We start from the raw sequence: 14,580 nt of genomic DNA on the forward strand, positions 1-14,580 counted from the left end.
AGAGATCACAACCAACACCAAAGAAATACAAACAATTATAAGAACATATTATGAGCAACTCTATGCCAGCAAATTAGATAACCTGGAAGAAATGGATGCATTCCTAGAGATGTATCAACTACCAAAACTGAACCAGGAAGAAATAGAAAACCTGAACAGACCTATAACCACTAAGGAAATTGAAGCAGTCATCAAAAATCTCCCAAAAAACAAAAGCCCAGGGCCAGATGGCTTCCCAGGGGAATTCTACCAAACATTTAAAGAAGAATTAATACCTATTCTTCTGAAACTGTTCCAAAAAATAGAAATGGAAGGAAAACTTCCAAACTCATTTTATGAGGCCACCATTACCTTGATCCCCAAACCAGACAAAGACCCCATTAAAAAGGAGAACTACAGACCAATATTCCTGATGAACATGGATACAAAAATTCTCACCAAAATACTAGCCAATAGGATCCAACAGTACATTAAAAGGATTATTCACCACGACCAAGTGGGATTTATCCCTGGGCTGCAAGGCTGGTTCAACATCCGCAAATCAATCAACATGATACAGTACATTAACAAAAGAAAGAACAAGAATCATATGATCCTCTCAATAGATGCAGAAAAAGCATTTGACAAAGTGCAGCATCCTTTCTTGATCAAAACTCTTCAGAGTATAGGCATAGAGGGTACATACCTCAATATCATAAAAGCCATCTATGAAAAACCTACAGCGAATATCATTCTAAATGGGGAAAAACTGAGAGCTTTCCCCCTAAGGTCAGGAATGCGGCAGGGATGTCCACTATCACCACTGCTATTCAACCTAGTATTGGAAGTCCTAGCCACAGCAATCAGACAACAAAAAGAAATAAAAGGCATCCAAATCGGCAAAGAAGAAGTCGAACTCTCACTCTTTGCAGATGATATATACTTTATGTGGAAAACCCCAAAGACTCCACCCCAAAACTGCTAGAACTCATACAGGAATTCAGTAAAGTGGCAGGATATAAAATCAATGCACAGAAGTCAGTGGCATTCCTGTACACCAACAACAAGACAGAAGAAAGAGAAATTAAGGAGTCGATCCCATTTACAATTGCACCCAAAACCATAAGATACCTAGGCATAAATCTAACCAAAGAGGCAAAGGATCTGTACTCAGAAAACTATAAAATACTCATGAAAGAAATTAAGGAAGACACAAAGAAATGGAAAAACGTTCTATGCTCATGGATTGGAAGAACAAATATTGTGAAGATGTCAAGGCTACCTAGAGCAATCTACACATTCAATGCAATCCCCATCAAAATACCATCCACTTTTTTCAAAGAAATGGAACAAATAATCCTAAAATTTGTATGGAACCAGAAAAGACCCCGAATAGCCAGAGGAATGTTGAAAAAGAAAAGTGAAGCTGGCGGCATCACAATTCTGGACTTCCAGCTCTATTACAAAGCTGTCATCATCAAGACAGTATGGTACTGGCACAAAAACAGACACACAGATCAATGGAACAGAATAGAGAGCCCAGAAATGGACACTCAACTCTATGGTCAACTAATCTTCAACAAAGCAGGAAAGAATGTCCAATGGAAAAAAGTCTCTTCAACAAATGGTGTTGGGAAAATTGGATAGCCACATGCAGAAGAATGAAACTGGACCATTTCCTTACACCACACACAAAAATAGACTCCAAATGGTTGAAAGACCTCAATGTGAGACAGGAGTCCATCAAAATCCTAAAGGAGAACACAGGCAGCAACCTCTTCGACCTCAGCTGCAGCAGCCTCTTCCTAGAAACATCACCAAAGGCAAGGGAAGAAAGGGCAAAAATGAACTATTGGGACTTCATCAAGATAAAAAGCTTCTGCAAAGCAAAGGAAACAGTCAACAAAACCAAAAGACAACCAACAGAATGGGAGAAGATATTTGCAAATGACATATCAGATAAAGGGCTAGTATCCAAAATCTATAAAGAACTTATCAAACTCAACACCCAAAGAACAAAGAATCCAATCAAGAAATGGGCAGAAGACATGAACAGACATTTTCCCAAAGAAGACATCCAAATGGACAACAGACACATGAAAAAGTGCTCAATATAGCTCAGCATCAGGGAAATCCAAATTAAAACCTCAATGAGATACCACCTCACACCAGTCAGAATGGCTAAAATTAACAAGTCAGGAAATGACAGATGTTGGTGGGGATGCGGAGAAAGGGGAACCCTCCTACACTGTTGGTGGGAATGCAAGCTGGTGCAGCCACTCTGGAGAACAGTATGGAGGTTCCTCAAAAAGTTGAAAACAGAGCTACCTTACGACCCAGCAATTGCACTACTGGGTATTTACCCCAAAGATACAAAAGTAGGGATTCGAAAGGGTACGTGCACCCCAATGTTTATAGCAGCAATGTCCACAATAGCCAAACTGTGGAAAGAGCCAAGATGTCCATCGACAGATGAATGGATAAAGAAGATGTGGTATATATATACAATGGAATATTATGCAGCCATCAAAAGGAATGAGATCTTGCCATTTGCAATGACGTGGATGGAACTGGAGGGTATTATGCTGGGCGAAATAAGTCAAACAGAGAAAGACATGTATCATATGACCTCACTGATATGAGGAATTCTTAATCTCAGGAAACAAACTGAGGGTTGCTGGAGTGGGGGGTGGGGTGGGAGGTATGGGGTGACTGGGTGATACACACTGGGGAGGGTATGTGCTCTGGTAAGCGCTGTGAATTGTGCAAGACTGTTGAATCTCAGATCTGTACCTCTGAAACAAATAATGCAATATATGTTAAGGGAAGAAAAAAAAAAAAAGAAGATAGCAGGAGGGGAAGAATGAAGGGGGGGAAATCGGAGGGGTAGACGAACCATGAGAGACGATGGACTCTGAAAAACAAACTGAGGGTTCTAGAGGGGAAGGGGGTTGGAGGATGGGTTAGCCTGGTGATGGGTATTGAGGAGGGCACATTCTGCATGGAGCACTGGGTGTTATGCACAAACAATGAATTATGGAACAGTACATCTAAAACTAATGATGTAGGGACACCTGGGTGGCTCAGTTGGTTAAGCGTCTGCCTTCGGCTCAGGTCATGATCCCAGGGTCCTGGGATCGAGTCCCGCATCAGGCTCTCTGCTCTGCGGGGAGTCTGCTTCTCCCTCTGCCTCTCTCATGAATAAATAAAATCTTTAAAAATAAATAAATAAATAAATAAAATAAAACTAATGATGTAATGTATGGGGATTAACATAACAATAAAAAAATTTTAAAAAAAAATTAAAAAGGCAGTATCAAGTGCTGGCAAGGATCCAGAATAACTGGAACTTTTCATACATTGTAGGTAAATGTATAAACTACACTACATACATACATCCAATCATATGGATGAATCTCAAAAGCATTATGCTAAATGAAATAAGCCAAATACAAATGTGTGATTCCATTTATAAAACCTTCTCGAAAATACCAAACCATAGGGAAAGAAATCAAATTGATAGTTGCCAGGAGCAGAAGTTAAGGGGAGGGGATTAAATACAAAGGGACATGAAGCAAGGTTCAGAGATGATGGAAATATTTTTTATGCTGATTTTCGTGGTGGTTACCTGACTGTATCTGTTAATCTACACTCACTAAACTCTATGTCGGAAAAGGTGAATATTACTGTATATAAATTATACCTCAATAAACCTGACTACAAAAACTCAGAGAACTTTAGTAATAGACTTGCACAAAATTAAGGATAAAAAGAAAATCCTAAAAGTCCAAGAGCGAAAAAAAAAAAAAAAAACTAGACTGAAGATGCCAAAAGACAATGGAGTCATATCTTCAAAGTACTTGCTAAGGGGAGGTAAAACGAAGAAAGTAAGGATTGAGAGAACGGAGAGGAAAGGGAGGGGGGAAATATCTGTTAACCTAGAATTTTGTAACCAATGAATTATTCAAGAGGGATGGCAAAATAAAAAAATTTCAGATATACAAAGGCTAATGGAGTTTACCAAGCAGAAAGATTCACTACTAGAACTAATAAAAAGAAGTATTTCAGCAAGAAAAGCAAGTCCAAATGGAAACACAAGATATTAAAACAACAGATATGGAGAAAATATAATGGCAAATTTAGTAATTTTGATTGAACTGAATAATGATAGTGATCTTTGATACTAACAATGAATACTGAATTGATAAATATAAATAAAAACATATTTTTCTTCTACAACAAAAGGCAAAACAAACTATAGGCAACAACAGTAAGACTGGTGAACATACCAGATGAGTAAAGTATGTTTTAGGTCTGTGTCATGCTTAGGAGGATAAAAATCCTGTGTGGGTGGCAGAATTCTGTCTGCCTCCTGGCATATATGCCTTGTTTAATTCCCTCTCCTTGAGCGATGGCAGCACCTATGAACAAAATGGAATGTACCCCCAGGTTAGGTTATTAATCAGTGGGCTTGGAGTTAATCAGTGAGGAGATTATCAGCATGGGCTGATAAATCTAGGTCTAGGGGTCAGAGATTCAAAGCATAGACATATATATACTCCTGCTGACCTGGAAGAAAGGAAACATCATTGCTGTAAACTATCCATGGAGCCAGGAAGCCATGGAATTGCAGGCTCCCAAAGCCAACAGATATGAGGAAAATGGGGTTTTGCAAGAAAATGAACTCTGCCAACAACCAGAGGACCCTGAGCTCCAAATGAGAAACCTCACCACAGCTGACACCTTGAGGCACGGTTAGCAGATGATTCATCTAAGCTGTGCCTGGACTCCTAACCCATGGAAACCGTGAGATAATAAATGTGTGTTATTTCAAGCTACTAAGTTTGTCACTTAGAAATACATCAATAGAAAACTAATACATACTGAATAACTTAACTGTTAGAAAAAGGTCATAATTGAGAATGTATGTTAAAAAAAATAATGAAAGGAATCCCCAAGAGAATACTAGTATTATAGAAACATGGGTGAAAGAGATAAGCAGGGACATATTTGTCACAGAAGACAAAATATGTATAGCCAATAAATATATGCTCAGCCTCATTAATAATTAGTGAAATGCAAATCATACTGAGATACTATTTTATATCCACCAGATTAGCAAAAATTAAAACCCTGATAATATCAAATGTTGGTAACTCTTATACGCTGGGGATGGGGACACATAGATATAAACTCGTAAATTACTCTGGGCAATAGTTTGACATCATCTAATAAAGTCGAAGATATCCATACCCTACAAACCAGCAATTCTACTCCTAAGTGTTCATGTACAAAAATTTTAAAGAACATGTCTGAATAACATAAACTGGTAAGAACAGCAAATTATTCATCAGAATTAATAAACTGTGGTAAAGTTATATAATAGGTATAAAACAGTAACTGAAAATGAATGGACTGAAACACTAGAGCTATGAACAAATGTCAGAAACATATGGTGGAATGAAAAAAGCAAACTACATAAAATATATACAGTGTGATACCATTTGTATAAAGTCTAAAAACATGCATAACACAATGTATTATAATACTTAGTGATGCAAAACATTTGTGATAAAATTATGGAGAAAAGCAAGAAAACTATAACACAAGATTGAAGTCAGTGGCTGCCTAAGGGCTGGGGAAGTTTGGAAGGAAGATATAATCAGGATTGGTCATTGATCAATGCTTCAGTGGGTTGCTCATTTTTATTTCCCAAGTTGAGTATTTTGTTTATGGGTGGTTATTTTGTTGTTATGCTTTATAACTTGCATAATTATTAAAATATATATATTTACATTCTTTTATATATACCAAACAATTTTTTAAAGATAAATAAAAAAGTTTAGAGGAAGAGATTACTTCTATCTGAGAGGATTATTAGGAAAGAGTTCGTGGAGAAAGTCATCTTTGAATAAGACTTAAGAAAACTGATAGGATTCAGATAGTTGGGATAGTACGAAATAGCATGGTGATGGTGAGGCACCACGATCACGGGTAATGAAGTAAGAAATCATCAGAGTATATAAAGAACCGAGAAATGTTTAGTTTGAGAGACTACTAGTGGAAATGAGACTAGAAAATAGAATCAGATTACACAGAGTACTGAATGCCAGAGTACATGTTTTATTCTAAAGGCAATACAAAACCCATGAAGATTTTTGAGTAAGAGAGGAAAACAACCAGAGATTAACTCCAGAAAAAATAATCTGGTAGATACAATTCTCATTTCATTCAAATCCATGTTCTGAATGTTTGTCTGGGAAAAAAAAGTACAAAACATGGAGGAAGGGAGGAGAAATGGCAAGAAACAATACACAACCTACAATCTCCCATGGCACTATAATAACCACAAGGCATCCCAAAACTCTCAGGATGTTATTACTCACAAAATGTAAATTTCCCCCTCACTGTGGAAAACATAAGCAACTATGTATGACCAAAAAAATTACAGATGCTAAATAAACATATATGGATACATATATATATATACACGTTATTATTAAATACATGTAGTTAAGATTAAAAACTCATATGAAATTATAAAGGAAATTCATTCAAGGGCTTCTAAGGGTTTTCGAGTAATTTATGGCAAAGTAATCACCACACAAGTGACAGACTTCTCAAATAGGATTTCACATTCAGGAAATTTAAGACAGAATTTGCCGATTCCACACAATGTGCTACACAGAAGAGAAAAAACACTAGGATCATTTCAGAACACTTAAAAGATGTTTCCACTTATTTAAAAAAACATGGTGAAATTATATATCAAGTTACTACCTTGATGATCTAAAAGCAGGATTCTTAATAAAACAGGCATAACACAGGTATTATGCATACCTGTTTTTTAAAACTGCTGTACTATTAATATATACACATAGAAGCAATAGACATAATGTAAAGAATACTGGTCTGTGAGCCTTAGTCCTAATTCTGTCACCATCTAGGTCTGTAATTTAGATAAGCCTTTAACACCTCTCATTTTCCTCATCTAAAAAACAGAGTTTGTACCAGATGATCTAAGATACCTCCTAGTCCCAGTATTTTATGAGCTGTGAAATGATTCCTACTTGAGGAGAGACTCTTATGGCTTACTTGTTTATGCCTCTGAAATGCTTTTTACTCAGATATACATGCACATGCCCTCATCTGTATTATAGATAATATTTAAAACAGCTTACATGGGTTATAGTCTGACCTCAGACTATCACCATTACTTTACTATCAGTTCAAAGTAATTTTGTTGTAGAATTTTTGCATTTTAATTTGATAGTTCAAAATGAATTCTACTGATATATAAGGATAATTCTGAAAAGTGAGTAACCACTTATGGTAAACATATATTTTAATGACTCATGCAATGATTCACAGCCTTTCCTTGTTGGTATTTCTCAGAGTTCCATTCACATCTAGTCTCCTCTCACTGACCTATCCCATTCATAACCATTGTTTCAACAATCACATAAATGCTAGGTCTCCCAATCTCAGACCTACTTCCTGAGGTCCATATCCATATATTCATTGTCCATTTATATATCACCATCTGTTGTCAATATTTCAAATTTAACACTGGACAAAGAACCAATCTCCTGCTCCTCTGCCAAATCTGTTCTTCTTCTATTTATCATCTCGATGAATAAGAACAAAGTCCACTCAGATGTCCAAGGCAGAAATCTGAAGCCACTTGCCTCTTCTCACCCTTCACATCCAGTTAGTTACCAAATCCTATTGAACTGAAACATCATTGTCTTTTATTTCTTCTCAATATTCTTTGTTCCCACTGATATTAATTACTTTATTAAACCCTGATAATTTAATTTCTTGCTGGATCCTGACAATAGCTTTTTTAAAAATCAATTTTAAAAGAACAAAGTGTTGGTGAGGATATAGAGAAAAGCGACCCTCTTGCACCACTGCTGGGAATATAAATTGGTGCAGTCACTAAGGAAAACAGTATGGAGGTTCCTCAAAAATAAAAAATAGAACTGGGGCGCCTCGGTGGCTCAGTCAGTCAAGCGTCTGACTCCTGATTTTGGCTCAGGTCATGATCTCAGGATCCTGGAATCGAGCCCCGCACTCCACAGAGTCCGCTTGGAATTCTCTCTCTCTCCCTTTCTCTCTGCCCCTCCCCCCACTCACACTATCTCTCTAAAATAAATAAAATCCTTAAAAAAATAAATAAATATAAAAAACAGAACTGCCACATGATCCAGCAATTCCACTTATGGGTATTTATCTGAAGAGAATGAAAACACACCCCATGTTCGTTACATCATCATTTACAATAGCCAAGACATGGAAACAATCTAAGTGTCCATCAACAGATGAATGGATAAAGAAAATGTGGTGTGTGTATATACATATATACAGACACACAATGGAATATTATTCAGCCATAAAAAAAGAAAATTCTGTCATTTGCAACAACATGGATGGAACTTGATGGCATTATTTTAAGTAAAATATTGAGGTCAGAGAAAGACAACATGATCTCACATTTATATGTAGAATCTAAAAAACAAACAAACAAAAAACCATAGGACTCCTAGATGCAGAGAACAGACTGGTGGGGAAGGATGGGGGTTGAGAGGGTGGGTAAAATCAGTGAAAGAGGTCAAAAGGTACAAAGTTCCAGTTATAACACAAATTAGTACTGAGGATGTATGTACAGCATGGGAACTACAGTTAACAATACTGTATTGTATATTTGAAAGCTGCTAAGAGAGATCTTAAAAGTTTTCATCAGCAAGAAAAAGATTTTTGACTATGTATGAAAATGGATGTTAACTAAACTTACTGTGATCATTTCACACTAAATACAAATACCAAATCATTATATTTTACATCTGAAACTAATGTTACATGTCAATTATATCTCAACAAAAAAATGTTTAAGTCAATCTTACTGGGGTATAATATCATGCAATAAAACCCAGAGATTTTAAGTATATAGTTCAATATAGTTTTGACAAATGTAAACATTCGTGTAATCCCTATCACTATCATCCCTATCCTATATAAAATATTTATATAATCCCAGAAAGCTCCCAGGGCCCCTCTGTAGTCAGTTGCAACACCTGCACACCCGACTCACCCCGGGCAAATAGTGATCTAATTTCTATCACCACAGACTCATTTTGCCTGTTCTGGAGAATCATGTAAATGGAATCACGTAATATGTACTTTTTTGTGCCTGGCTTCTTTTGTTCAGCACAATGTCTGTGATATTCACCCATGTTATTGTATATATCAGCAATATATAAGCAGTATTCTAGTGCTTATCTACTATAATATTGTTTACCCACTGTTACTGCTTCTTAACTCTTACCTGCCACCATCTACAAAGATTTTGATCCATTTTCATATTGCTTCTGAAGTCATCTTTCTAAAATGCAAATCTGATTCTGTCACTCATTTTTTCCAACTGTTCCTCATTGCCTACACAATAAAGGATGGACCCCTGAACAATAGTTTCATGAACCTCCCACGCTTTAGCCCCTAATTCCCTCTCAAAACCCACATGAATATACAATTGCTTGGACCCCCAATGCCATTTCTCTGTTTATTGTTCTTATATGTGAATACATCCAAATTGAGGAGAAAACTAAGTGTTTCAGGTCATTTCTGGAAATAAATTTAGGTCCTGAGTATTATATGGCCTGAAGGTTCTAAATGACTTCATATTAACCCCATACATTTTGGAATTGACACAGTAAATATCAAAGTATACTTCATAGGTATGTGGTCAGTTGTCGATGTACTGTCTTGTCCTTATGTAATGTAACACCTAAATTATCACAGAGACTAAAACATAAAGGCATAATCTTTTATGGATAAGCTATAATCACACTAAAGATGCAATTTTATATCCTGCTTTTGTACTTAATTCAAGAGCATTTTCTGTGTTGTTACATTCTATTCATAAATATTACTTTTAATGGCTAAAGAATGCTCTAAAAAAGATGCATACATCTAATCAGTATAATACAGTTTTAAACCTTTCACCTATAGCTGGGTATTTAGGTTACCTCTAAATTTTTGTGTTAAATTTAAGTAATGCTGCAATAAACACTTTCATGTACAAAGTATATTTTACAATTTAGATAATTTTTTTGGCATAGAATCCCACAAGGGGAATTACTGCATTTGGAAAGTATAAATAATTTATTGGGTTTTTTTTTTAAAGATTTAGATTTTATTTATTTGTCAGGGAGAGAGAGAGAGAGAGAGACAGAGCAAGCACAAGCAGGGGGAGTGGGAGAGAGAGAAGCAGGCTCCCCAAGTAGCAAAGAGCCCGATGCGGGACTTGATCCCAGGACCCTGGGATCATGACCTGAGCCGAAGGCAGCCGCTTAACCAGCTGAGCCACTCATGCATCCCTAATTTATGGTTTTTTGGTTTTTTTTTTTTAAAGATTTTATTTATTTATTTGAGACAGAGAGAATGAGAGACAGAGAGCATGAGAGGGAGGAGGGTCAGAGGGAGAAGCAGACTCCCTGCCGAGCTGGGAGCCCAATGCGGGACTTGATCCCGGGACTCCAGGATCATGACCTGAGCCGAAGCAGTCGCTTAACCAACTGAGCCACCCAGGCGCCCCCCTAATTTATGGTTTTAATGTATTTATAAAATATCACCATGTAATACATGAAAATAATTTTAATACCCTGGTCAACCTCACTCCCCTTTCCAAGGCTTGTTCCTCAGAGGCAATCTCTTCTATTATTCATTTGTTGTAGTTATTATACTACTCTTTCCCTATTTGTCAACCACAGATACTGTTTTTTACTTCCTGTTATGATAATGAGAATTTAGTTCAACTACACCGCTTCTTACCTCCTCTGTTAAATCAGAGATTAACTTTGTAATGCCAAATAATACACATAAATATTTCTTCTTTCTCAACATATAATAGTATGTCTTTTTATTAGTTATCCTTAGTCTTTTCCAGTAGCTATGCATTTACTTTTACATTGGTAGGGCTAACAATATTTATAATTTATTTTGAAACCATAATAAAGTGCCCATGCCAGTGGTTTTTTTAAAATTTGAAAATTAAATAAAGAATATTTATGATTATGATTATATATTGTTAGCTGAAGAAACAAGTAGTAAGTTATGATTATGCTTCCTTCTACCAGGTACCAATATCATGACCCCTAAGCCACTCAGAGAAAAATATTCTTACATCATGGTCAATGGATTATCTTACAACTTTGATTCCAGCCTTTATAAAATAATAACCACCACACCAGGTAAAGTACTAAAATTTATATTTCCTTAAGCCTTAGCAAGTTCTAACTTGCCGCTGATACCAAAGTCCAATGCCAGGCTTCCAAATTTATAACTATTATTTGGAATCTGAGTCCAAAAATTTTTATCTTTTTTTTTTTTTTTAAAGATTTTATTTATTTATTCATGAGAGACAGAGAGAGAGACAGAGGCAGAGGGAGAAGCAGGCTCCCCGTGGAGCAGGGAGCCCGATGCGGGACTCGATCCCAGGACCCTGGGATCATGACCTGAGCCGAAGGCAGACGCTTAACCGACTGAGCCACCCAGGCGTCTCTATCTTTTTTTTTTTTTTTTAAGATTTTATTTATTTATTTGAGAGAGAGAGGATGAGAGACAGAGCACGAGAGGGAAGAGGATCAGAGGGAGAAGCAGACCCCCCGTTGAGCAGGGAGCCCGATGTGGGACTCGATCCAGGGACTCCAGGATCATGACCTGAGCTGAAGGCAGTCGCTTAACCAACTGAGCCACCCAGGCGCCCTTTTTTTTTTTTTTTTTTAAAGATTTTATTTATTTATTTGACAGAGAGAGAGCACAAGCAGAGGGAAGGGTAGAGGGAGAGGGAGAAGCAAGCTTCCCGCCGAGCAAGGAGCCTGATGCAGGGCTTGATCCCAAGACCCCAGGAACACAACACAAGCAGAAGGCACACACTTAACCAACTGATCCACCCAGGCACGCCTCATCTTTTTTTTTTTTTTTTTTTTTTTTTTTAAAGTAGGCTCACACTCCAGCTTGGAGCCCAGTGTCGGGCTTGAATTCATGAGATCAAGACCCGAGCTTAAGTCAAGAGTTGGACGCTTAACCAACTGAGCCACCCAGGCGCCCCCCAATTTTTATTGTCTTATAAGGAGTGCAGACTAAGTCATAAAGCATTCCCACCTGCCAGAGCATCCCGATAAAGCTGCACAAAATGATTAAAGATATCCTTCGGCAAACACTTTTCATCCGGTAAACACTGTAGAAGAATGACTATCTCAGACTGACCCACTGCATGCATTCCCTTGGTTGTGAAACACCAGCACTTCCTGTTCACATCTATGAATGGAATAAAAATATAAAAATAAAGACATTCTTTTCAATCCTTACCTTTAAAAAATGCACAGAAATCTGTTAAAATACAGCAAAGAACAAAATCGGTCATATTGAATCTGTACAATTCAACTGTAACTATAAATGAACTGAGCCAAAGAACTACTGTAGAAAATAAAACATACGAATGCCTCTGGCTTAAATGGATACTTAGAAAAACAATGGGAAGAGAAGTAAAAGAAGTAATAGTGAAAGAAAATGCGCTTGCAACTTTTAACTCATTATTGAAAGAAAACATTTCATTAAAAATAAATTAAATAAAACTAGGTATCCTAGGGCTATAATGATTAAAGAATATATCCCCCCACCTGTATTTTTTAAAAATTCACTAAATAAATAAATAAATAAATAAATAAATAAATAAATTCACTTTACCAAGAGAAAAAATTACTTATGTAGAAACAACAAAAGCCAGTATTATAGCTTTGGATTCAGGTTGTGGGCTAAATACACTTTTTAAATTTCATCTGTGACTGAAAGACTCTAGCTTTTTATTTTGTTTTTTTAAAGATTTTATTTTTAAGTAATCTCTACACACAACATGTGGCTTGAACTTTACAATCCTGAGATCAATAAAGAGTTGCATGCTCTACTGTCTGAGCCAGTCACGTGCCCCAAGATTCTAGCTTTTTAAATTATAGTCCTTTATGGGAGAAAATTCTAAATAAACAGCAACATGATTTTACTTGGTTTCATCCTGTAAAAAGTGGTGAAGGAATGGCTTTTCTGGACTATTTACTTCCACTTCTTCACCTTAAGGCATTGTAGAGTCCCAACAGCACAAGCCTATGTAGTTAAAAATTATGTTCAATCTTTGACACTTTTATCATTTGTACTCCATACATAATAGGATCCCCAAAGGAATTGAAATAAGATTCAAATATATAGATATCACAGTGTAAATCAAAACTAATAAAAGTTCCCTTTCTTTCACTTTGGGAATTGTTTCTTTATATACCTAAACAGGAAGCACCCAATACAACTGTATTAAGATGGTGTACACTTCAGGAATTCTGGGTTAGCTATTTTCTAAATGTAACTTATAAACTAGATAGGGTAAATAGAAATTTCACAAATTATTTTAAAACTTAATCCTAGAAGGAAAGGGGGCAAGCATTAATAACTGGCCAAATTTACAAGGGTACAATTAACAAGTAAACCAGAGCCTGCACTCTTTAATACAGAACCTCAAAGTAAGTGGCATATAGGTGTTTCTGGTGTCCGAGGTCAACTTAAAATAAGTACCCAATGGGAATTAGAAGACAGTTCTCCAGTGCTTCTCTCCAAAACTCTGCCTATTGACATTCACCCAGGATAAATGCATTTTCTATTTTCCAACACCATCCTGGAATTAAGATTCTAATTTACTGTCCTCTTACTCATTCTGATGCCCAGAAGCTAGCCCCAAGAATTAAGAAGTCTCTTCTGAATCTTAACTTATGATGTACTGAAGTTTTACTATGTGTTAGCTAACTAACCCTTCTCTCAAATAAAGGTTTGCAAATGATTAAGGTTTCTGCGATTTAAATCTAGCATGTAATGGTGAGCGCTGTGAATTGTGTAAGACTGATGAGTCACAGACCTGTACCTCTGAAACAAATAAGACATTATATGTTAAAAAAAAAAAAAAAGCAGGAACGGAAAAATGAAGGAGGGGAATCAGAGGTGGAGCTGAACCATGAGAGACTATGGACTCTGAGAAACAAACTGAGGGTTTTAGAGGGGAGGGGGGTGGGGGGATGGGTTAGCCTGGTGATGGGTAGTAAGGAAGGCATGTATCGAATGGAGCACTGGGTGTTATATGCAATGAATCATGGAACAAAAACTAATGATGTAATGTATGGTGACTAACATAACATAATAAAATAAAATTTAAAAAATAAATTAAAAAATAAAATGCGGAGATTCTCTAAGGAGTTGTTGAACAATTACTACCTATGTCCATTAAAAACACTGAAAAGCTTAAATCAATCAATCAATCAATCAATCAATCAATCTAGCATGTAAATTATTTGACCCTCCTGGATAATTTGTCCACCTCCAGCTACTCTGGTGATGAGTTGTGATTTAGCACATCCATCTCAGGAAGTTTTGTTTGGCTTTCCTCCATGGAGAATTCACCTATCTCATAAGAGTTTCAGTTAGTCCCATAGTTGTCCTCTGGGATATGTTATTTTATACAAACCAATTTCTTTGGTACCCAGTTTTCAGTAAGATATGGCTCCA

The 14,580-nt window shown here is 36.5% G+C and overlaps 1 protein-coding gene across 2 annotated transcripts in view; it reads right to left on the minus strand.

Moving 5' to 3' along the window:
- ZFYVE9 (zinc finger FYVE-type containing 9) overlaps nucleotides 1-14,580 on the minus strand; it is a 190,709-nt gene that overhangs the window by 50,754 nt on the left and 125,375 nt on the right. For both annotated transcript variants that reach the window (XM_045897698.3, XM_045897697.3), the window contains one exon: nucleotides 12,145-12,300. In XM_045897698.3, coding sequence (XP_045753654.1) covers nucleotides 12,145-12,300 — 156 coding nt within the window. The remainder of the gene's footprint in view (nucleotides 1-12,144; nucleotides 12,301-14,580) is intronic.

This window comes from Mirounga angustirostris, unplaced genomic scaffold (assembly GCF_029215605.1).
Source record: "Mirounga angustirostris isolate CCGP_5_RB_7025 unplaced genomic scaffold, mMirAng1.0.hap1 SCAF_4, whole genome shotgun sequence".
Lineage (NCBI taxonomy): Eukaryota > Metazoa > Chordata > Mammalia > Carnivora > Phocidae > Mirounga > Mirounga angustirostris.